Source organism: Cydia pomonella, chromosome 4 (assembly GCF_033807575.1).
Source record: "Cydia pomonella isolate Wapato2018A chromosome 4, ilCydPomo1, whole genome shotgun sequence".
NCBI lineage: Eukaryota > Metazoa > Arthropoda > Insecta > Lepidoptera > Tortricidae > Cydia > Cydia pomonella.
Window position 1 is genome coordinate 12,172,999 of NC_084706.1, and position 26,400 is coordinate 12,199,398.

The window sequence follows — 26,400 nt, forward strand, 5'->3', positions numbered from 1 at the left end:
CATAGACATTTGCTACACCTTTAAGACTTGTTTAGATTCAACGAAAAAGATCTTCTCTTAAATTAAAGTTGTGGTTAATTTTACAAAAAAGATATATAACCATGTCGTTTAAATTAATACTAGAGAAAAATGCTGTTTTGTATTTTTTTATTTACCCGCATATTAATGCTCTTCAATTCGTATGACTCGATTCATGCGTTGTAAATAATCAAGCATTTGAACATTTTAAAAATTAACGAGTGATGAGCGATTTTTTATTTCAAAATTTTCTTATTGTCGGTTATTTTGGTAACTGTATGTTTATATATCGCAGCACAACTCAAATTTGAAACGCTTTGCTGACTCTTGCAGTATTTGATCATGCCATTGTGAAAGTTCTGTTTTCCGCTTACGGAATAGGTAATTTGTAAATGTGTTCATTAACGAATAGAAATGAGTGACAACATAAAAGTTGTTGTCAAAGTTAGGCCGCTGATTTCTCGCGAAATAGAGGACAAGCTTTCGTTCCAATGGAAAGTAAAAAACAATACACTGTATCAGCTGGACTCCAGCGGAAAAGAATCTGGAGTACAATACACTTTCGGTAAGTGAGAGTATTTGGGGTTACCTTGTCATTCATTGAGCCAACAGAACGTATTGTTATGGGCAATCTTTCAGATAAAGTATATGATGTGACGACCAAGACCGCAGATGTCTACAAAGATGTTGCCAAGCCAATTGTGGAGGCAGCTATTGCTGGCTTCAATGGGACTATATTTGCCTATGGGCAGACATCCTCGGGAAAAACCTACACTATGTCTGGAACGGAGACTTCTCCAGGCATCATTCAGTTGGCTGTGCTGAATTTATTTGAACAAATCAAATGCATTCCGGATAGAGATTTCCTGGTTAGGTAAAGTATTAGCACATCTCCATTTTTTGTCCGATCTATGTATGTAATTCTAATTTGAAACAATAAAACATATGTACAATAAATATGCAACCTTGTTTTTGCATATCTCATTATCCTTGACCTTGTTATGTAATAAATAAAAAATAAAATAAATAAAATAGCCTTTATTTACAGGACAAAGAACAGTAAGACCTTGTTATGTATGTTATCTAATTATGTCAATCTATTATCTAATACACTCGTAACAAAATCAACATAGTATTAGCTGATTTTTTTTTTGGATTTTGCATAAATTTAACTTACTCATGTGTATCCAATGTATCTATCTATCTGAAGAATTATACAAAAACATTTGAAATGATTTTGTACTCACATAAGTTATTCTGAGGGGCCTATTTTGTAACTACTTTTTTTTATTAAAGGACATTATTATAAAAATTGACTAAGTCCCACAGTAAGCTCAATAAAGCTTGTGTTGTGGGTAGTTAGACAGCAATGAATGTAATATATAAATATTTATAAATACTTAAATACATAGAAAACACCCATGACTCAGGAACAAATATTCATGCTCATCACACAAATAAATGCCCTTACTGGGATTTGAACCCATCGGCTTCATAAGCAGGGTCACTACCCACTATGCCAGACAGGTAAGGACAGGTACTTGATAGAATAGGTTGAAACTTTCAGCTATTCAACTATTTCATAGTTTTTTTTCTGCTCTATCTGGTTAATACCACTTGAAAACTATGAATAATGTGCGTAATGTACTGTTACTATTATATTGGTATCATAAGTAATCAGAACACACTTGCAAACATTAAGACTTATTGACAATGAACATTTTTAGACCTAGCCTTTCTGACACATCAACACATGGGTGAATAAACTTTTTAGTGTCACTTATTGCCTTGGTTATGTTCTGTGGGGTCCTGATTTTGTGGTATTTCTATTGAGCAAATATGCATCTTTGTGAAAGTTGTAGGTCCTTTTCATAGGGGGCATCTATTAAGCATATAAGTACAACATAATAACTACATTTCTTCTTACAAACTACCACTATTGTCCCCTGGTGCATTCACCATTCCCATTGGACAGAACAACAATAAAAAAAATGTATCTATGCCATATATACCCCTAGTGGACGAATTAGACATATAATAATATCTGGGACCAAGCTTTACTTGGAAAACTTGGATAAGACTTCACTAGATCGAGTTTTTGCCCCTGAAAACCCCCCATACAGCAAATTTCATCAAAATTGTTAGACCCGTTTCCGTGATCACCGATATATATATATATATTATATATACTAGAATTGCTTGTTTAAATAATAAAATAGAATAAATAAATAATACTCAAGAAGGCTTATGTTGTGGGTACCCACAACATAAACATACATCTAAGTAAATAATTAAAAGATGAATACACATATTTTTATTGCATAATATAATATCTACAATATGATAAAATATTTAGTGAAGGGTGCTGAATAATAGAAGACAAAATAAGTATTTCTATAATTCAAAGACAATTTTCATTGTCTGCTTTTTCTTGCACTTTCAGAGTTTCATTCATAGAAATTTATAATGAAACGCTAAAGGACCTATTAAATTGTGAGAATGACAAGGTTAAGATCCGAGACACCCTGCAGGGTGTCAAGCTGGATGCCACAGAGAAGTTCACATCTTCTCCAGAAGAAGTCCTAGATATTATGAAAGAGGTAATGTCTTAGGGAATGTGCCTTATACTCTGTGACAGAATATTTAAATTGACATAAATAGTTTTGATTAAAGTTTAGATTTTTTGTAATTATTTATTTATTTTTAATTAATTGTAACACCATGTATTACACATATCACTTTTTGCTTAAAAATAAAATTTTAATTGTTATGTGGATATTTGATTGTCAAGCAGATATATTATATTAAAAAGTTGGCATACGAAAGCAAATGACATTTTGTTTAACTTTAAATTTCAAACTTTTATTTGCAGGGTGAGGCAAACCGGCAAACTGGTGCCACAAATATGAATGAAGAAAGTAGCAGGTCTCATTCTATATTCCAGATTGTGAGTGCATATCATTCTCTTTTCTATTTTTTTTTATTTCTTTTTACACCTTCTACATTTATCTAGGGATAGTTTGCTTCTTATTTATCACCTTAATCTCTCCAGAAAACACATGCCTTAACAAACATGTAATTTTTTTACGTATAAAGCAAAATTCCCATATTTTCTCTCATATTGCCATAGTTGCCATATTTTGTCTCATATAAATATATCGCTACAAAGAACACTACTCAACAATCGACTTTATTCGTGTTTCGAACTTGAACAATGCAACGTGGTCACGCAAAAGAAATCTGTAAATTAGAAGCAGTCGAAATATTTATGTATGAGAAGTGTGTGAGTGATTTAATGGCCGTTTTTTCTGTCTAATGCTATTAATGCACTCAAAACTTTCAATTTAGTTTTAAGTTTTGAAATAGCTAACCTCAATATTGTTTTAGTCGGAAAGTCCGTCATATAATTATTATGAGTTTAAAGGAAGACAGTCATATGTAGACCGGTCTTGTGTTAAACCAGAAGTTGCCAACCTTTTGACGTATTTTTGGAGGAAGGTACCTACCTCTTATAGTGAAGAATATTTTATGCCGAGTATAAACATCCTATTTGTGTTTTTGGCTTATGATTATTTCAGGGTTTTATTGTATTGTTTTTTTGGGGATTTTTTGGATTTGCTCCAAATTTCGAAGTGATGTTAGTTATTTAGATTTGCATCATCACATCACCCAAAAGAGTATTATTCATTATCATTTAAAAAATAACAAAAACAGATGACAGGTAATATTTGAACTTTAAAAGGTTTTGAACCCCATCTACGCGACATATGCCGACCTTACCTTAAAAACAGAAAAATGCTCATATGTTGAAATTCCAACGTTTCCCTGAATAGCAAACAAACTTCACTGGTTGGTATAAGGAAAGATAAAAATAAAAATGATGAGACCAGAGACCTTACTTAGCGTGAGAGGACCACCCAGCCGCAGAGTAAAAAAATCCTTTTTTTTAACGTACGTATGTAACGTACTTATTTTGCCAATTTATTATAACAACATCGTGAAGTATGATATGTTTATCCTAGACTCATAGAATACCCTAGTATTTTAATTAAACTATGCCTGTCTTGCCCGCATTAACCATAGTTCATAATCCAGCCTTAATCTACACAACTAATATGCACTTGTTTCTGCACAAAAGTGTTAAAAGTGAAATTTTTTCTTCAAATTAGGCACATATGAATGTTAAAAAACGACCACGGTTCTAACCCTATTATTTATTAGTTAGTATCAGTTACAATATTATCTTTACCAGACAATAGAATCTCGAGAGCACACAGAAGACGAGGAGACAGGGGGCTGCGTGAACGTGTCGCAGCTGAACCTCGTGGACCTGGCGGGCTCCGAGCGCGCCGGCCAGACCGGCGCCACCGGCAAGCGCTTCAAGGAGGGCACGCACATCAACAAATCGCTGTCTGTGCTGGCACTGGTCATCAAGCAGCTGTCTGAGGGTTCGAATAAGTATGTTCATGTTGTCTTTCAGCAGTCTATTCTGTAGGCACTGGTGCCACTTGCAAGTTTTTTAAGGAAGGATCATACATACATTAACAAGTCTTTTTATTTATATATTTTATTATTTGGGATTGGGCATAAACAGCAATGTTGTTTAGTGACTATTAAAATACACTTTCTAAGAGACCAGGCTGGTGCCAATGGAAAGTTGTTCATAGAAGGCTCGTAAGTCGCATTTCATTACATTGAACAAATATTCAGTAATTATTTGGAATGCTAATTCGGCGATTCTAATGCCGAATATTTAATAAATCATTTTTAATGAGTTTTTTCTGTGGCAGTAAAATTCTGTAAAATAGTAAATAATAATAAAATAGTAAATAATAATGTAAAATTAAGCATGAATATTAAGCATTATTTTAATTTGGCATTAAGTCCGCCATTTGTACATTGTTGTATATATTTTGTGCAATAAAGTTTAAAATAATAATAATAATAAAAGGTATTTTACAATGTTTATTACTGAAACTATTATCTAATTGTCTTCCCTGAATTTATGAGTTGGTAGATCGAAATTTGGTGAATTGAACCGAACTGAATTGTCAATAAGTAGTTAACATTATAGTAGTTCAAAATCTTTCGAACAAATAAGCTTAGAATAAATTTAAAAGTGGAAAAATTACTGTCTTGTGTGAGACTTGAACTCACGGCCTCTGGATCGATACTCCAGCTCTCTGCCATCTGAGCCACCAAGACCTCATCCCTAGGTAGCAAATTTTTCCACTATATGGGTCTAGGGGACCCTAGCGACATCTACCGTAAGAGCGACATCTACGTATAGCATCGTTCGCAGACGTTTCTGCTTGTTAAAAATGAATTTAGTATGGGTAGCATCGTTACTGGTGAATTTCCAATATGACTTGGAACTCCGGTAGCCATCTAAGAAGTGTAACGTCTTCGTTCTTACGGTAGATGTCGTTAGGGTCCCCTAGACCCATATGGTGGAAAAATTTGCTGCCTAGGGATGACGTCTTTGTGGCTCAGATGGCAGAGCGCTGGAGTATCTATCCAGAGGCCGTGAGTTCAATTTTTCCACTTTTAAATTTATTCTGAGCTTAATAGCATCGTTCGCCGACGTTTCTGCTTGTTAAAAATTAATTTAATTTTCTACTCTCTTCTATCTCCTACTCATTGTTTTAAACTTACAGGCACATAAACTACCGAGACAGCAAGCTTACGCGTATCCTGCAAAACTCGCTCGGTGGAAACGCAAAGACCAGTATCATATGTGCCGTTACTCCCGCCGCCGTTGAAGAAACGATCTCCACCTTACAGTAAGTTACCAGTATAAAATATATATTGTCTAATGGGTACTGTAGATACGATTTTACAAGGTAATCTAACTTTGGTTATGGTTGGTTGCTTGATTTATATAAAAAGTTAGTACGAATGTTGATTCATACTAACTTCTTATATAATCCAAGTATGTTCTTTGATATGATCATACGATAATGTTCCAGGTTCGCCAACAGAGCTAAAGCAATCAAGAATAAGCCGGAAGTGAACGCGGTGGCTACGGATGCTACAAAATTACAGGATTTGACCAAGCAACTATCCAAGTTGCAGTCGGAATTGGCTATCAAAAATAATATTGAAGTAAGTCCCCGAACATATTAAAATAATTGTGTAAAACACCAGCTAGCTTCGGTAGACTTGGGACAGTTGACAGAAATTTTGATTGGTGTAAAATTCACAGTTAAATATTGTTGCATTGCAGGAAGACAATCGAATCCTTATGAGCAAGATAAAGAGCCTCCGGAAGATGATTCTAAACGGTTTCGGCGCGTGCAGTGTCGGCGAGGGCGGCGCGCGCAGGAAGACGTGGTGCGCGCCGCGCCGCATGACCATCGCCGCCGCCGAGCTGCGCCCGCACGATGAAACCGCCGTGCAAAGGTTCTGCACGCCCAGCCTCAAGTACAAGTGAGTCGACATGACCGTGTCCTCCGCCGAGTTGCGCCCGCACGATGAAACCGCCGTGCAAAGGTTCTGCACGCCCAGCCTCAAGTACAAGTGAGTCGACATAACCGTGTCCTCCGCCGAGCTGCGCCCGCACGATGAAACCGCCGTGCAAAGGTTCTGCACGCCCAGCCTCAAGTACAAGTGAGTCGACATGACCGTGTCCTCCGCCGAGCTGCGCCCGCACGATGAAACCGCCGTGCAAAGGTTCTGCACGCCCAGCCTCAAGTACAAGTGAGTCGACATGACCGTGTCCTCCGCCGAGCTGCGCCCGCACGATGAAACCGCCGTGCAAAGGTTCTGCACGCCCAGCCTCAAGTACAAGTGAGTCGACATGACCGTGTCCTCCGCCGAGCTGCGCCCGCACGATGAAACCGCCGTGCAAAGGTTCTGCACGCCCAGCCTCAAGTACAAGTGAGTCGACATGACCGTGTCCTCCGCCGAGCTGCGCCCGCACGATGAAACCGCCGTGCAAAGGTTCTGCACGCCCAGCCTCAAGTACAAGTGAGTCGACATGACCGTGTCCTCCGCCGAGCTGCGCCCGCACGATGAAACCGCCGTGCAAAGGTTCTGCACGCCCAGCCTCAAGTACAAGTGAGTCGACATGACCGTGTCCTCCGCCGAGCTGCGCCCGCACGATGAAACCGCCGTGCAAAGGTTCTGCACGCCCAGCCTCAAGTACAAGTGAGTCGACATGACCGTGTCCTCCGCCGAGCTGCGCCCGCGCGATGAAACCGCCGTGCAAAGGTTCTGCACGCCCAGCCTCAAGTACAAGTGAGTCGACATGACCGTGTCCTCCGCCGAGCTGCGCCCGCACGATGAAACCGCCGTGCAAAGGTTCTGCACGCCCAGCCTCAAGTACAAGTGAGTCGACATGACCGTGTCCTCCGCCGAGCTGCGCCCGCACGATGAAACCGCCGTGCAAAGGTTCTGCACGCCCAGCCTCAAGTACGAGTGAGTCGACATGACCGTGTCCTCCGCCGAGCTGCGCCCGCACGATGAAACCGCCGTGCAAAGGTTCTGCACGCCCAGCCTCAAGTACAAGTGAGTCGACATGACCGTGTCCTCCGCCGAGCTGCGCCCGCACGATGAAACCGCCGTGCAAAGGTTCTGCACGCCCAGCCTCAAGTACGAGTGAGTCGACATGACCGTGTCCTCCGCCGAGCTGCGCCCGCGCGATGAAACCGCCGTGCAAAGGTTCTGCACGCCCAGCCTCAAGTACAAGTGAGTCGACATGATCGTGTGTTAAATCATACCACCCATAATAAAATTGTATCTATGAAGCGTTTTACAAGTTTATTGCTTATTTTAGGTTTGAATAACGAATATTTATTACGGGAATCCGAAATCATATTTACACGACTCAAAAATACTTGGTCGTTTAAATTGTACCTATGCCAGTATGCTATAGTATGATGTAAACGACTATTTTTATTAAATAATAAAAATTAAACAATTTTTAACACCTACACTATAAACCCGTTTATATTTATAGTTATATACTTTTATCTTGAATATAAATTATGGTATTATAAACCCACATTAAAAGTTAGATCAAGTCCAACGAATAACATATTCCTTCTCTCTTGTTCTATGGTAGTCATATGCCATATCTGATTAGATTATTGAGCTTAATTCCATTAGAGGACTATTTGGTGCATTATGTGTAAATAATCTATGTTGTTTAGTGGGAAAACTAGAGGTGGTACGATTTAACCGGCGGTACGATATAGCCGACTCTCCCCTACATCGAGCTATATAATTGGAATCTGCAAGCTCCATTTGTGAGAAACAAGTGTGATGTGATTTAGTTCGAAGACCCCTAACATTTTGACTTAAACCACTTACCCCCTTATTCATAAACGTGTACTAAAGTTAGGATGCCGCTGATCATTTTTTGGTCCTTTCCGATGTATGGGTATGATGGAAAGGGACAAACGATGATCAGCGGCATCGTAACTTTAGTACAGGTTTATGAATAAGGGAGTTACTATTCATTGTCAATAATAAATGCATTTATTTGTAACAACACATGCATGTTTAATATTTTGAGGTAGTGTTGCGTTGTAGTTAAATTTGTGGTTAATTAGCGGCACTAATGCAGTCGGCAGCAGTATTGTAGCGCGACATTACTGCTTTACTGTTGCAAATGTCTAAATTGATATTGCAGCCAGGATTTTTGACACTCGGTAGTAATGCAGTCGGCAGCAGTATTAAAGCGCCACATGACACTGCCAGGATTTTTTACATTTGCGGCAGTAATGCAGTCGGCAGTATTTTCCTGCTGCATTACTGCAGGAAATGTTAGGTAGGTACATAGGTATTAGGTAATTTGCCTACTACAAAATCTATCAAATTTGGTTACATACAAATGTATCAAACATACGTTCCGTGGTGCACACACGTGACTTCTTTTAGGGAAATCTCAATTCCAGATACAAGTTTATTTCGGCTCTCAATGATAAAACTAACTTCTAATTTCCGAAAGTTTAAAGTGATGTACTGTGTATTATTTTGAATTGTATAATTCATTTCCAGTCCTTCAGCCTTTCCTAATCCACGAGAGTTCCAACCGATCCAGCGGCCGAGCCAGCTGCCGTCCGTGTCGGAGGAAAGGGCTATGGTGACGCCGCCGCCCAAAGACAAGAAGGTTAACTTTAGCGACGAGATTATCGACCTCGGTGAGTTTATACACTGTAGCAGGGATTAGGGTACTGTAGCATCTCATTCGTTCCGTGCGTCATGCACGCGGCACTGGCGGCGCCCTATTTGGTGTGGATGTATCAGCATCGCTTGTCTCATTCGTTTTTCATTTATTTCCGTATTCCATATTCGTTACAATATTCACTCTATGTTATAATCTTCTTTAGTCATATTCTGTAACTTGTCTTTCTCTTAATATGTCTTATTCGTTTTTCGTATTATTCGCAGGTTATTTTTAGTATCATTCGTTTTACGTCATTCTCTTTTTTTGCCCTCATTTGTAATTCGTTTCGTTCTTTTTGGACATATTTTCTAGCCCGTTAGTTGTACGACTTGTACGTCTAATGATATAGATAGATAATGATAGATCTACATATCATATAGCTGAATCCGACTGTAGAGGATCACGCTGTCTCATGCCTCATTCCCTAGCCCTAATAGGTTTGTTTACCAGATCTGTTATTATTAGTAGTTACAATTCTAATAAAATTGTGTATTTCCAGCTTTTGCCTATTTTTTTAACAGTTTAGTTTCAAAACTCGCCATATCTACTCCCATCGGATAGTTAATTGAGACCAAGTCTACGTTTCCAAGGAACGTAATGCAGTTAACAAAATATTAAATAGGTTCTGAGACTTGTGAAAAAAAATTAAATAGGTTAATGATTTACTTAATTAAGTGTGATGTGAATTTTTTTTAATAAAAAGGCAAATGAACGAGGCAAAAAACAAACGTGATGAATTTAGAATGTGACCAAAAATTAAAGAGACGAATTACGAATATGACCAGAAACAAACTTGTCAGTTATTTTTCGGCGAAAAACTAAATGAGATAAAAACCGAAAGATACGAATGACGATTGAGATTATTAAGGAAAACCATGACGAAAAACAAATCAGACATATTAAGAGATAGATAAGTTATAAATTATGACCAAAGACGATTATGAAAAAGAGCAATCAAGATGAATAAAGAATCTAGTGAGGAATACAGAATGATACGAAATAAGAAAAAAAACGAAAAACGAATGAGACGAGCGATGATGATACCGGTATGGGACATATTGCTTATATGACAGTTGGCAGCTGTCAAATTCCTATGAAGATTTGGGCCGATTTGGCATAAAGAGTGTCGAGTTATGTTTTCTTTTTTTTTTAAATGTATGGAGCAGGAACAATAGTACATTGTGCAACGAGGGGGGTAAATGAAATTTTGGAAGCGAAGGTGGTAATTCCCGACACCCGCAGGCTGGAGGGAATTAAATACTCGAGTTTGCAATATTCTAACCCCCGCAGTTACACACAATGTTTTCCATCACACTTGCAAAGAAAAAACTAAATTTTAAGTAGAATTATTCTTAAATACGGTGACATATCAAACATTCGTCCGCCATATCTCATTTGTTGAAAGGTTAGGCATCGAAGGCACAGACCTATTCGGCATTCAGCCACAATTGAAAATTATGTACCTATAAATATTTGAAACAGCTATTAAATTAATCAAATTAGATATTTTTAAACATAAACAAACATATTAAATTACTAATGTCAGTATTTTTAAAGTAAAACTCATTTACGCTACTTGGTTTGTACTAATTACTGATATAATAAAAAAATATATATAACTCCCTATAGGATTTATAGCTTTTTTTTCACAATCCATAACTCCCGCGGGAACAATATAGGCATTTGTCCTTCAGTACACCTGCATGAAATAAGATCTTTTGCGAGTAAGTTTGATGAAAAAAATATATATTTCCAAACCCGCGAAACAAACCGTAATATCCTCGCAGATCTTTATACTACGAATTACTATTTTTTTTAATACTACGTCGGTGGCAAACAAGCATGATGGTAAGCAGTTGGTGACATAATTAAGACCAATGTGGAGGAGAGGCGTCCGAAATCGCCTATTCAAACAAACGTAAAACGCAGTCCTTTTTTTCCTCTCTGGATATTATCATAATTGAAAACATTTTGACGCAATTTGTTGTATATCAAGTATCAACCACAGCCACGCTCCTACCTATGATATATTTCGAATTTTTAATTATTGTAAGTTTAGGAGCATTTATAAATATGTATAAAAACTTTAACTTACTTTTATACTTCATAATAAAAAAATCGAAAAAGTCAAACGTATGGGCATAGCTATGGTTATTATACATCAGTGTAAAAATATTTTCCATAATGTCAATATTCAGAGAGGAAAATCGGGATTACGTTTATGGAGAACGGGTCGTCCCCATTCCTCTAAAGATAAGTGAGTGAACTAGTTTTTACTGCAATGCTGTGTATTTTTTAAATAGTTAATTTCTACTTGACTAAGATTTTGTTTTACTTTAAACTATAGAAAATAAAAGACTAGAACTATGTTACATTGTGTATTGCAGATAGCGATGAAGACACCGCATCTAACACTTCACATTGTTCGCCATACCACAAATGCTACAGTGAGTATTATGATTGCCGTATTGAGGCCATTCTCAACGAACTTTACTGTGTTTAATCTTAGACCATTGACGATTTTCAATAGAAATGATGCTTACTCTGCGAGCTCTTTCCCTCAGTTTTATTTATTAAACACCAGAAACTGAGCCATAATTTTTATGTCAAGGGATGGTGTTAGTTCGTGTACGACTCTCTCTTACTAGTCTGCTTAATCTTTATGTATTTTAATAATATACACATTGCACTCACTGTCATACGGCCTTTTCGAACTTGGCTGGCACTGCCGTGTGTCTTGATTTTTCGGATTTAATTTATTTTCAATTATTAATACCGGTTTTTGTTCGATAGATGCATCGAAAACACCTCCTTGTGTGTTAAGGAAGAAAGCACAAACTGCAGAAAAGGATCTTAAGGATATCGTAGAATTAACGAAACGAGAAAAACTTTATAATCCAGAAGTGGTGAGTATAAGTTTTTGTTGCCATTTAACAAATTTGGCTTTGTCTAATTAATGAACTGCAGTCATATTTTTTTTCTGATAGATTGTGTCGCTCTGATAACACGTCGCCATACAAATGCCATATCCAAAATTAGATTCTGAAATTGGACCTATAGTTGATTTTATTTTGTTTGAAAATTGATGTAAACTATACAGAGACTGTTCTTGACGAGTATATGTACTTATAGCGATATATTAAAACCTAAGAAATTTCCAACGTCCTTACAGGAACTGTTAAGGTATTTTGAGTCGCGTAAGGCTATTTTGATTTTGTTAAACATACTTTCAGCCTTTTATAGTTTATATGTGACTTCTTTTATTTGTCTTTTTGTATAGTTTTAAGTTGTGTTTTTGTAAGTTGTTACTAAAGGTCATGTTTGTACTGATGTACTTATTTCATGATTGAGCTGATGGCCCTGTTGCTAATGGTTCAAATAAGTAAAAAAACAAAAAGATACAAAATAAAGGCGGCTCTGTTCCATTTGAACATGATTTAAATTTCATCGAACTGAATAAGTACTATAACTACCTAACCTATATACTTGTAGATACGAGGGTTGTTTGAAAAGTCGCAAATCAGTGCGCAAATTAAAGGTTTTTCAAAATCAGGGTACTGTAAAATTGGGTCATTTGTAATCAAATTTTGACAGTGTTTAAAACCATTTATATATTCTGGGCTTAGTTCAATTTTTGAAATTTTTTTCAAGCTCGACGTCAATGCTTTGGTCAATTTCGCGAATTGTGGGAAATTTTTTCGGTAATAACTGAGTAATCTCAGGAATGACTTTCGTTTCTTTGGTTGTTTTTGGAATGGGAAATTGCTGAACTGCTTTGATTTTATTAGGGTCAGGTTTAATACCCTCTGTAGTTACTACATGTCCTAAGAGAGGGGTCTCGCGTTTCATGAACTCTAATTTATTTAGCTATATCTTGAAATTGGATTCCCGGAGTCTTTGGAAGACGTCTTCTAAATTCTGGATGTGTTCTTGGAGGGAAGTGCTGTATACGATTATATCATCCATGTATACCATTATGTTCTTCAAACCGCGTAACACGTTGTCCATAACGCGTTGAAACGTTGACGGTGCGGTTCTCAGACCGAATGGCATTCGAAGATAGGCATAGTGCTCACGATATCCTTCATTGTCTGTGTCTACACTAAATGATGTTTTATCTACGTTATCGGGATGCATTTCTATTCGGTGGAATCTGGAATCTGGATGCGAGGTCTAATTTTGTGAAATATTAGCATCTCCCTAATTTGCCTAAAATATCAACTTTAGCTCGTAAATTAGCTCGTAAGTTTGGGGTACTTGCCTTTTTTGGAGATAATGTATGTTTTGTTCCTTTTTAATAAATTGCTAGGCTGTCGGCATGTCCACGGGACGCATGGTTCTGATTGTTACGCCTAGAGGGTCCTTAAGACCAGTCAGAAAAGCTTTCAAGGTTTGGGATGCAAAGAACTCTCGCTTGCAAGCTTTCTTGCTTTCGTTCGTTTCGTGTAAATTAACATAATTTATTATAGTACTGAGTAAATGCATGCACCGGTTATAAAATTCCTGGGGTATCTCGTTCTCTTTACGCGAATGAATTAAGTCCATATTAAGACAGTTTTCGTCCCGCTGTTCAGCGAATTTTTTTAATAAGACCTGTTTTATCTCATTCCATGATGTGACACAATTTATAGTAACGACGCGATTGCAGCTATTTGGATAGCTCAGACTGCAAGTGTTCTAATAACAGTCTGCCGTGCTGTCAAAATCGTTGCAGAGTTATCTTGGTCTAACTCTAAATTTTAAGACAAAAGTAAGTTTTATTTCCACTGTTACTGTCTATCCTTCGGACCTCCCTTAGGATGGGGGACTCTGGGCACAGGCCTCGTGTGCCCTGATGGTAAAGACGGTGCTGGGTATGAATACTTGTTCAAATGAATCATTATATTTTAATTTGTTCGAATCTGTAAGATGTCAGGTCAATTTTCCATTTTTAGGGTTCCGTAGCCAAATGGCATAAAACGGAACCCTTATAGTTTCGCCATGTCCGTCTGTCTGTCTGTCTGTCTGTCTGTCTGTCTGTCTGTCCGAGGCTTTGCTCCGTGGTCGTTAGTGCTAGAAAGCTGAAATTTGGCATGGATATATAAATCAATAAAGCCGACAAAGTCGTACAATAAAATCTAAAAATTTAATTTTTTTTAGGGTACCTCCCCTACACGTAAAGTGGGGGTGAATTTTTTTTTTCGCTTCAACCCTAGAGTGTGGGGTATCGTTGGAAAGGTCTTTCAAAACTAATAGGGGTTTTCAAGAAACATTTTTTGATAAAGTGAATAAATTCGGAGATAATCACTCCGGAAGAAAAAAAAAATGTGTCCCCCCCCCCTCTAACTTTTGAACCATAGGTCCAAAAAATATGAAAAAAATCGTGGAAGTAGAGCTTAAGAAAGACATTAAATGAAAACTATAGCGGACATGATCAGTTTAGCTGTTTTTGAGTTATCGCAAAAAGTTTTCCCTTCATAGTAAAAAGATTTACTTTAATTAGGTACTGATTATGCAAATTTGCCTATTTGTTTAACTCGGGTGAAAGGTACCGTTTCATCCCTTGGTTAACAATTTACTATACTTTAAGCTCCAGTTAAGCTTATTGTGACGGAAGAGTAACTACGGAACCCTACACTGAGCGTGGCCCGACATGCTCTTGGCCGGTTTTATTTTTTAGATCCGGTGAGATACTACTCTCTGTATTATATAGGAAAAGTACGGTTTGTCCCCTGCTCTCTTCTACGAGAAAAAAATGACTTGCAAATATACATAGAAGAGTTGTTTCGATAAAAATATCGTATAATTAGATACAAAATTTACATTTATGTCGTGCCACTTTTTCTATGTAAGCGATTACCTCTTAACATAGAATGAACCAGTTACATTCGTCATACGTATTTGATCCGTTCTGAAGTTTCAGTGATTCTGGTTTGTGAAAATTTATTTGTCTTAGGTGGAATATATGGAGAAATTAGAACAAAGCACAAACAAAATATCCAAGTTGGAAGATGAAATTAAGACACTCAATGCCATAAACATAGAAAAAGACTCAGAAATGGAAATATTGAAGGACAAGATAACGCAGACTAAAAAAGAAGTTCAGACATTTACATTTGCCAAGGTAGGTATGAATTAATATTTAAGTACATATTTGTATACAGACCAGCTATGCAATTAACTTAAAAACTTTGAAAAATGTGTTATGGTATGGAACTCTTGGGGCGCGAGTCTGTCTCCCCCTAGTACAAATATGTATTGTAAAGAAACATAGAGTATGTAACATTATTTATTTAGATTGTTCCTCACGTTCCAGGTGGAATTAGAAACACGATGTAAAGAGTACAATACCAAATTGACTGATTTAGAAGTAAGTTATGAAACTCTCAAAACAAAAGCCAAATTAAGAGAAGATGAGCTGTTATCCCTAATAAATGAACAAAATGACAGCAGAAAAATTAAAGAAAGCAGTGAGTAAACGTTGAACATAAAGAATATCTTACCTTTTGGGCTATGGGCATAATTTTTTTAAAATTGTCTTCCAGTTTCAGGTAAATCACTGTCTAGAACATTTGAAAAAGATTTCGGTAATTTTATGGATATGTCTAAAGACATATCTTTGGTAAGTGACAATGACAGCAGTATAGATTCATCTAATAACGAGCCTTCAGGTAAACTGCAGCGGATGGTAGATGAAATGCGAACCGATGTCAACGCCAAAAATGAAGTTATTGCTAATTTAGAAACTGATATTTTACAACAAAAACTAAAAATGGAATCACTTGAGAGTATCTGCACAGAATTACGTGACCAAATTAATAAAGCAAATAGCCTTTTAAAATATACTGAAGAGGAGAATATTTTGCTAAAATCATCTATAGATACTTTAAATTCCACTATAAACTGCCAAAAACAAAACTTAGAATCTGCTAATATTGACATCCAATCGTATAAAACAGTTATCAAGGAATTACAAACTAAACTCGCGGACAAAAAAATTGACTTGGTGGATTTCTATACTAATGATATTTCTCTAGAAAAAATGATTGATAACGAAGAAAAAATTATAGCTAATAATGAGAACATGAGAAATATTATTCATTCCTTTAAAAATGTGCTTGAGGCACGCAACAAAGAGATTGAACAATTAAAGTCGAATCATACTTCTGAAACATGTTCTTCTGATATTGAGCTGTTGACAAAACTACTCGAAGAAAAAGAAAATGAGGTCATGAGGCTCGGTGATGAAGCAAATACGTCGAAAGAGCAAATACAGGAAAACATAAATGTAATAAACAAACTCATGGAAGACAACAAGGAATTGGTAAAAAATACTAATGAACTCTCTGATAAGTTATTGAATGCTGAAAAACAGACTTGTGAACTAGAAAAACGTGTTAAGGATTTAGAGAAAGAAAATAAAGAATATACCCATCAGTTACGCGATCTCAATGAGAATCAGGACAAATTCCTGAATGCATTTTCTGATAATGAATTATTGAAAAAACGACTTGCAGAAAAAGAGGAAGAGATTAGAAGACTCACTGAGGAGGCAACCAAGTCAAAAGAGCAAATACAGGAAAACATATATATTCTAAATAAATTACTGCCTGCTTCGTCTGATACAGATTTACGGAAGAAACGACTTGAAGAAAAAGTAGAAGAGATTGTCAGACTCGTTGAGGCGTCACATAACACTAAAATGCAAATCCAGGAAAATATGAATGTAATAAAGAAATTGATGGAAGATAACACGAACTTAGTCAAGGATGCAGATGACCTAACTAATAAATTATTGAATGCTGAAAAACAAAGCTGTGAGTTAGAAAAACGTGTTATAGAATTAGAGAAACAAAATCAAAAATATACCCATCAGTTGCAGGAGTTTAACGAAAATCATGATAAATTGTTGACAAACTTGAATGAATTTAAGAACAACATAAGTGTATTAGAAAAAGAAAAAGAGACATATCAAGAACTACAGCATAAAGTTCAAAGTAAAGACAATCTTATAGATGAATTAAAAAGCGAAATATGTACAAAAGAGAGTCTTATACATTCTCTTAGTAGTGAGCAAGTAGAATATAAGGATTATCTATGCAAATGGAAATCCTCTGTAAAGAAAGTACAGCTACTATTGTTGTCACATATAGCAGACACGAATGAACAGGAATATTTACCTGACAACGAGTTTACTTTCGACGAGCTTTGCAGCCAGTTAAACTCAGTCGCAAATGCCGCCAACAATATCATATATCAAAAAGAAACTATGGTGAAGCATTACAACAAACTACAGGTAGAAATTGAAGAGCTTCGATCACGGGTGAAATGTTTAATTTGTGATAATAACAACCTTGAACATGAAAGAGAACAACAAAATGGTTTGGTTTCTAAACTAACTACAGAACTTGAAGACATTAAAAAGGAATTACATGAAATTAACGAACAAAATTGTGATCTTAATGAAAAACTGCAGCTAGCCAGTGAAAGTTATGAAATTTTAAAACGTGGTATTATTGATAAAGAAGAGTTAATAACTTCAATCAAAACCGAAGAAAATAATTTGCGTTTACAGTTAAAAAATGTCTTACAAGAAGTGGTATCCAGAAATGAAGTCGAAAGTGTTCAGTGTACAGTTCAAAATAGTCAAACTGAATTCGATGAAATTTTACAGACTAAGAGAGACGAAATTACAAACTTAAAACGAGACTTCGCAGAGAAAGAGAAGTTGTTAGATGAAAAGTGTTTACAATTGCAGCAGCTTTCCAAAAAACTTGAAGAAACAATTTGTAATCGAGATTATCTTTTAGATAACATACATAAGGCCGCTGCTAGTTTGTTAAGAAAGATAGATAGCCAAAGTGACGAATATCAATTTGAAAATATTACTCATAGCGATGTTTACAGTAAAATAATTAATATTTTGGAGAGGGCTACGAATGACGTCGTGATATCTAAATCTAACAACGCAACCAATAATACTGAAGAAATCAAGGAAACCATTGAATTACTTGGAGTAATGAAAGGAGAAAATCAACAGCTGATAAGGAAATTATCCTATACAGAAAATGAAAATAGATGGTTAATGGCTGAATTAGAAAGAATGAAAATAGATAACAATAAAACAAGTGTTGACTTACTGAAAAGTGATGAAATACTAAAACAACTTCAAATAGAGTTACGAGAAAAACTGTTTATAATAGAAAATTTGGAATTAAAAATTGAAGAATGGAAGAATAATTTCTCTGTATTAGAGGATGCAATGAAGCAACAACTATTGGAATTACAGCTCAGCAATAGTGAACTTGAGCCACAATCACAAAACTTGGTCAAAAGATCTCTATCAATAAAAAGTAATGAGTCATTTGCTGTTGGCCCAGACTTTAATGACCTAGAAACTGATCAGAAAGAGACAATTCGTCGATCTCTAAGTAATTTATTAGTTGAGCCAGGGAATTACTCACCACAAAGCCTGTTGACTTTATGCTGTAACAAAATCATAGATGCTATCCAGCCAAGCGAAGCTGAGTTGCATTCAGTTTCAAGGTCTACCACTAATTTTAGAACTGCAAGTGCTGAAACACAAACTAACGTCTGCGACTGTGACAAATTGTTAACGGAAAAAGGCATAGCCTTAGATGAAAACTTGGAACTGAAGGCAAAAATAGATTATCTTGAGGGTGTTAATGTTAACTTGTTAAAAGAACAAGAAGAAATTCGTAAAGAACTTAAATTATTAATGGGGCCTGCACAAGAATTGCAAAAGAAAATTTCTGGTCACAAAACAAATTTATCAACCTTAACTGCTACAACATATGCTGAAAACAAACTGCTCAAGTCTCAGGTCAAAGTTTTGCAGCATCACAACAATCGAATCTATAATGTTTGCCAGAGAGACTTGCCCGGCTTCAAAAAATCATTGCAGGAACTAAGCTCAATATTGAAAAATACTGCTTTGGTAAATAGGCTGGAAGCTAATATAAAAAGATTCTCTCTACCTGAAGTTTTAGATAGTAATAACTCTGCTTTCAAAGATGAATCTACTTTAGACGGAGATCTTTTGATGCTTGACACTAATATGACATTAGCATCCTTTGACAATACTTTACTGCCCCATGAACAAACCTGTTTAGACGGCACACAAGTATATTTAGAAACCGATATTAATACCGACCTAATTGAAACTATAGACCCTAATATATTACACACGCAAATACAAATGCTTTCTATTCAAAATGAACAAATGACAGAAACGTTAACCGCATTAAAAGCAGAAAATTTGTCACTGCAAGAAAAAGTCGAACAACTTTCAAATAATGTGAAACCTGATATTCATAAAATGAATGCTCAAAATTGTCCAATTAAACTTCATAGTGCTTTACATGATGTTACACAAGAAATAATTATCAATAACCATTCAAACAGTAACTTGTGTGAGTACTGTAAGAATGGCAACATTAAGCCGAGCTACGAAAAAATGACTGAAGATATAGAGAAATTAACACAAGAATTGCTTGAAGTTAAGCTACAAAAATCAGCCTTAGAAAAAAGATATAACGGCCTTAATGAAGGCATTTTAGCCAATGATCAATTAGCTTTAAAAATGAGTACATTGGAAAAGGATAATAATAAACAATTAATCTTGATAGATCAGTTGACAAATAAACTTTCCTCTAAAAATGAAGAATATGTTAAGCTGCAAGAGGAAAATGATCTTCTTTCAACACAAGTAATGGAGGCTATTGACGAATCTGACCTTCTAAGAAAAGAAGTTGAGACTCTAAAAGAGAACAATACGGCGCTAAGTGTTAAATGTGCCGACCTAGAAGAAGTGATCAAAGGGAACACAGCGACGTGTACTCGATGTGTTCAAAATACCAGCGCTCCTGGTAGTCCATCTGCACCTAAATCGGTGCTAAATAGGAATCGCAATGATTCTGAGAGTTCTTCGCGCTGCAATAAGTTGTCTACGCTTCAAAATGAACTAATGGCGGGCAGAGAAGATTGTAGAACTATTTCTGAAGACGTAGCTAGCATTAAAAGCCACCTCGAACGTGGGGAATTATCCATGACTCATGATATGGATCTTGACGAGAGTATGGGAGAATCTAGCGTCTTCTCATTTTCCAAAGAATTACACGTAGTCAGTCCAAAGCCAAATAAATTCAAATTAGCGTCTGAAATACCTGAAGAACGGTCTATTGACTTTTATGCTCTGGATAAAGCAGATTGCTTTAATTATTACATAGAGAAAACCGGCACCGTAAACCACTTAAGTGAGGAAATTAAAATCATTGATATAATGAAAATGTTTTATGATAAACTTGTTGCAAGACATGGGAACGAAGTGGAAAACCTAGTCAACAAATTAAAATATTTTGAAGAACTTAGAAATCAATTAAATGAAAAAAATAATCAAGTGGTCTTTGATTATTCTAAAATTAACGAGGAAATAAAAGAAAAAGACAATCGTCTCGTTAGCATAGCTCATACGTTACAACACATAAGGAATAATATACATTCTATGAATGAAGAAATATCTGGTTGTGATGCAGACAAAAATACAGTATTAGTTACACAGTTCAAAAACAATATATTGAGTATTATGGATAAAGAATTCGACATATCCAGTGTAAGCGTATTTGAAAACCTTATAGACAAAGTAGTAAACAAACATAAAAATGACTTGTTAGAAATAATGAATCGGTACTCGGAGTTACAGGAACACATGGAGCTTCTAACCACAGAATTTAGTAGTGTTACTGATAACCTTCATCAAATGAAATGCCAGCTAAGTGAAAAGGAAAACGCGTACAATCTGCTCAAAGCTCAGAAGGAAAAAGTGCACGAAATAACTAGTGCAGTTACTCTGGATATAGTTCAAAGAGAAAATGACATAGCTAAATTAATTAGCAATTGCTGCCAGAAACTAATTGAGCATAACATTTTGACACAGAATGACATTGACGAAAATTGGGCAATAGATAAAAAAATTATAATTGTGATTGAAAAGCTTATAGATCAATCGAATCAAAGAGATATAGCTTTGCAAGAAAAACACAACCTTGCCCTAGAAGTTACAAAATCTAAAACTATATTAAATGAAAACGACCAAGAAATAGAGTCTTTAAAGTCGCAAGTTGAACAATTGCGTGAGCTCTGCAAAAATGCTACAAATGAGTTACTGATTAAAAACGCAGACCTAGGAACTCTGAAATCATTACACGAGCAACTTGATGCAGTTTACAAAAGAAAAGTGGAGGAAAATGACACCAATGCAAAAACTGTAGAAATCTTAACGCAAGAATTAAATATCTTCAAGACTACTGTGAATGAAAAAGATAGTTTACTACAGAATTTGCAGCTCCAGAATACCGAACACAATAGTAAAGATTCTGAAACTAAAGCTAAAATTGCAGAGCTTATGGAATCTATAAACAACTTGCAACATGAAAACAAGAACCTAAAATCCGTTAATTACGTAATCACTAATGAAAGCGAACAGACCGCTTTACAACTAGCTAAAGCCGATGACACTATAAAAAAGAATAGAACCGAACTAGATAAATTAACGGCCGAAATACTAACTCTGAATCAGTCTATGAAAGAAAGCATGAATGTAATCGAGGGTTTGAAAATGGAAGCAAAGTCGTTGTTAGAACAAAATGCCGTGTTGAAAAAACAGTTTGAGGAGGCCACTGAACTCTGTTCTCAATTGAAATTGAATATGAAGACCCATGAAAAGACGGCTGAGATACAGTGCAAGATAATAAGCAGGTAACTATTAGCAATTATAATCCTTACCACACTACTAGTTACACTAAAATAATCATTTTGCTTACACTTTTCCAGACTCAAAGAAGAAAAGGAAACAAGCAGTTCTTCCACTAATGCAAAAGACAAAGAGTTAAAGGAGTTGTCCCAGCAATGTGAAACTCTGCGAAAAGAACTTGAATCGCTCACTGAAGACAAGAACAAGTGCCAGCAAGAAGCTCAAGATTTGAGAGAGGCGAAGGAGTCTTTAGAGGTAAATTATTTTACACATATCATAAACCCTCTATGATGCCTTCAAAATCCGAAAATAATGACCAACATTACGATAAACTGTTTTGTTACAACAAATTTCTTATTTGTGATAATGTTGTAATTGCTTCATAACTACATCAAAATTGATTTGGTTGACATTCAAATTTGGAACACATCTAAAAAAAAGCAATTCGATTTGACCTCTATTCTAATATCAGTCGAAATGCCATTTTCATCACGCATTCGAAGTTTTTAAAAACTGCGAATGCGTGACATGCGTGAAAAAGTTTTCATTTACCGCCATTTGACGTACAGTTTATCTTTTAATTAGTTTTAAGTATATATAAAATAAATATGTTTTGTTGTTTTTAAAGTAATTATAGGAAAAGTTGTAAAATGAGCGATAAAAATATTTCGGTGACGCCACCACATATCCGCGAGTTCCTCCAAGAGAGCAACGATGCCCCAACGTTAGTTGTAATTTGGGTTAGTGAATATATCATAGAAAGTTTATAAAATGTGTGTAGATAAAATAATGTATGTAACTACATAATTAGGCATTAAAACACACGAGTGTTTTAGTGCCTTTTATTATGTAGCAGTCACATGAACTACTATTTCACCACACCAACTGGTAAAGGCCTTGATTGTTCAAAAACTAATGAGAAAGTTACATTATATCCACACGTGGGGAAAAGTATAGTCTGTCCGTTTTTCTAAGATCAAGTACGCCATTGATGCTAATTTTGAGTTGTTTCCTTATGTTAGCTGGTAGAATTGATTATTGAATGTTGATTTAGAATTACAATTTTTGAAGTGAAAACTTCTTTACCGGCGCTGTGCACTTTTTGTGATGGGGAAAAAATGTTAAGTCGCGACGGGTCACGTGACCGACAGATTCGTCAGATTGAAAATTCGTAAGACGGACACGTGGCCTGATCGAAAAACTGTTACAATATAATTTAAGCCAGCGAGTAGACCGCCGGCGCGGCGGGATAAAAATCAATTATTAATTGAATTTTTAAGTAATGATGATGGTGTAATAGTCGTTGAAATTGACAACATTTCATTTTTATAAAACCTGAAATTTTACATATGATTTGGAAGTATTTTGCTTCCTGAACACTGCAATATATTAATATAAATTTAATATGGCTTATTACAAAAAATACAAAAGAATTAAAAAAATGTTGTGATTTCACCAACTGTACGGCACAGTAGGTGAAATGCCATTGCCATCATCACGAAAACAAATTAAATACGACGTATTGATTGAATTCCAAAACAAAGAGAAATTTATTCATATAATTAAGTTACTATCTACTAGTCGTTTTTAAAATGGAGAAAACCATATGGATCGATGAGGTATATACACCTCCGAAGTATACCAAATACTGTTTCGTCCCTTGTAGCCGGCTAACTAAAGCGGTAATAACTAAATGAAAACAGGTTCTTATAGTAAAAATATAATTGTAAAAAATATGTACAATAAAATAAACTAATATCTGTCAGTACGCGACTCTACTCTAAAACAATAAAATATCGTCACTGGCCTTAACGTTCTTGAATCTTCATCGAGCCAAACGATGAATCCTGGCAGCAGGTGCTACTGAGGGCTACGCGGGCCCACCAGGCGCAAGCAGATGAAAACTTCAGCAGCGATTGTCAAGAAATAACTAGTCTTCAATTTTAAACGAGAAGAAAGGGCTGCAACAATCGTTCGTTCTTAAATTTCGGGTCGGAACCTAACCCAAGCCTCATTCAGTTACAAGAACCAGTGACGTACAAATAAGACTTGAATTAGGTTAAAACACAAGCAGAACTTAAACTATTATACATATATACAAACTTTACCTGCGTTAGAGGCAGCCCATTAAGTAAGAAATCTTTTTTAAATAACAATACAGCGTTTAAGCTTTAATAACATTAGATAAATGTAATTTGATTTGTGCGATTCGCCTTCAAATTGTCGAGAAAATTTCACCCGAAGAAAACAAAAGACGAACGAAAAAGGGCATACCGGGCAGTGCGCGCGGTGATTGCACCATGCAAGTTTGCCATGTTACAACCTACCAGTGGCGGATCGTTCAAAGAACTCGATTCCCACCGGCTTGTCTAATTTCAGCCCGTTGAGTATTTTCACGATCGGTTTATGGACAAAAGGAAAGCAAAATTAGCTCCGGGTTCCCTACGAATATTTGTGACGCGCCGCCACTGCAACCTACTGCAAAAATTTCAAATTATTTGTCGAAGATATCGGTAAAAACATTGAATTACTTTACATTTGTTAGTGTTTATCCGTCGATCCGTCGTATCCGTATGAAAGCCTGGTATCGTATTCGTGTATCAGTATCCTTTATAATATCCAAATAGTCGCAGAAATCTGATATTTTATCAAAATTGTTTTAAAACAACGAACCAGTTAAAACATATTGACAATGACAGACAACGTCAGATTAATTAAGTCATGTTTTTTTTTCTATCGAGATAAGACCTAGCTTCTAGCGTAGAACTGGAGTTACGCCATTTTAGAATAAGTACACATTAAAAAAATTATAATAAATTAAATACAAATCCTAGTGGAAAAAATAAACTATTAGCGTTTTCCTCGTTTCAATTTAAATGTAGAGAACCAATAAAATGATAGGGTCAGAAAATTGTAATGTTGTCAATTATGGATGGAAGTTGATTTCTCTGAGAGATAAACTTTTCAATGTTAAATAATTGTAATAGTTCTGAAGTGTTAAATGTTTAATGTAATATAAATTGTCATGTTTGTGTACGATAGCGCAATAAATGAATATTGTATTTTACCACATCAATGATAGTACTTTTATACTGATAATTAAATATTCCAAAATATCAACAATGCACAACGTTAATATTCAAGTTTTCACTTCTGCCGGCACTCCCGGAGTGCAACCCGTTGTTTTTTTTATTACGTTCATTTGGATTTGATTTGGATTGATTTTTTTAGTATTTCATAGTTAGTATTTTCCTCGCATACTAACGGTAACAAATTTCGCGTTTCACTCGGAGGTAAAGTTTGTTCAACCCTCGTCCCTTGAAACCCTCGCTACGCTCAAGATCGCACTTCTCGAACCACTCACTACACTCGAGGTTCAATTTTGGAATCTTTCGCTTGCTCGGGGTATGAATATTAGCACGAGCGGTTGAACAATAAATGCCCCCTTGAAAACAAATAACTATTAATTCCATGCGGCATGTCTAAGGGCCGGTACAGACGGACTGCAACTCGACTGCAACTTGTATGGGAACTGCATGCCGACTGCACTCCAACTGCAACGTCGACGTGCAGTTCCCATACAAGTTGCAGTCGAGTTGCAGTCCGTCTGTACCGGCCCTAAGTCATTTACACTATAAATAATATTGCAAATACACTGAATCTTCTGAGTATAATAATTGAATAATAAAGTATTGAATATTTTTCCTGTAGCGACGCGTCATCGAGTTGGAGAGCTCCGTGGAGTCGGCGCGGGCGCGCGGCTCGCCGGGCGGCACGGGCGACGCGCGCCGCCGCCGCCAGAGCTTGCTCGACTCCAAGCGGCTCTTCGGACCTGACCAACCACCAGGTGGGCAGGACTTCCAATTTACCGAGCCTTGTGTTTAACATACGCCTCGGTACACCTCGAATACCACTCCCGGACATAGTTGTAACTCGTAAACTAGTCAATATCATACACTCCTGCACTTATTTATGGAATCTATGCCATTTGGTATGTCATTGTCGTCGCAGTGAACTTAATTAACTTAGTGTGTACAACTTAATCACTGAAAAGAACTCGCTAAGTCCAAGCATTAGCTGCGTCTAGTACATGGTTTTCATAACTGAAAGTTTACCGTAATGTTTCAGACCACAAGAAAATGGAAGCCTATTTCAGTACGCAGGAGAAGCCCGACGACATGTTTATGGATGTAGATGACCATTCCAACCGCAGCACTCCTGCCAGAAATAGAAGGTAAAATTTTGTGACAATTTAATAGTACATACATTATTGCAGAGGCCGGGAAAGGGCAATTGGTGGATGATTCGATTGTCGACAAAGCACTAATAAAAACGCAAACAGCGAATTAATATAGCCGCGAGCCGTGTCTACACGACCTGGTCAGCATGATTTCAAGCTATAGGATAGAGTGAGATGATAAGATAAATGACCTTATATGTCTCGTTTTTACAAGACCGT

The 26,400-nt window shown here is 36.3% G+C and overlaps 1 protein-coding gene across 3 annotated transcripts in view; it reads left to right on the plus strand.

Moving 5' to 3' along the window:
- The first annotated feature begins 18 nt into the window (after positions 1–18).
- Positions 19–26,400, plus strand: part of LOC133517106 (kinesin-related protein 4-like) — a 48,564-nt gene continuing 22,182 nt past the window's right edge. Inside the window, exons 1-17 of one of the 3 annotated variants that reach the window (XM_061850258.1) lie at positions 19–583; positions 658–892; positions 2,462–2,618; positions 2,891–2,965; positions 4,271–4,476; positions 5,676–5,801; positions 5,988–6,123; positions 6,245–6,447; positions 9,022–9,164; positions 11,578–11,637; positions 11,984–12,096; positions 15,126–15,293; positions 15,486–15,639; positions 15,715–21,946; positions 22,022–22,196; positions 25,653–25,788; positions 26,070–26,175. In XM_061850258.1, the coding sequence (XP_061706242.1) occupies positions 433–583; positions 658–892; positions 2,462–2,618; positions 2,891–2,965; positions 4,271–4,476; positions 5,676–5,801; positions 5,988–6,123; positions 6,245–6,447; positions 9,022–9,164; positions 11,578–11,637; positions 11,984–12,096; positions 15,126–15,293; positions 15,486–15,639; positions 15,715–21,946; positions 22,022–22,196; positions 25,653–25,788; positions 26,070–26,175 (8,576 nt within the window). In that variant the 5' untranslated portion in view covers positions 19–432. Of the gene's footprint in view, positions 584–657; positions 893–2,461; positions 2,619–2,890; positions 2,966–4,270; positions 4,477–5,675; positions 5,802–5,987; positions 6,124–6,244; positions 6,448–7,432; positions 7,528–7,607; positions 7,708–9,021; positions 9,165–11,577; positions 11,638–11,983; positions 12,097–15,125; positions 15,294–15,485; positions 15,640–15,714; positions 21,947–22,021; positions 22,197–25,652; positions 25,789–26,069; positions 26,176–26,400 lie in introns of those variants that run through there. The other 2 variants (XM_061850260.1, XM_061850259.1) reach the window with 2 other exon arrangements.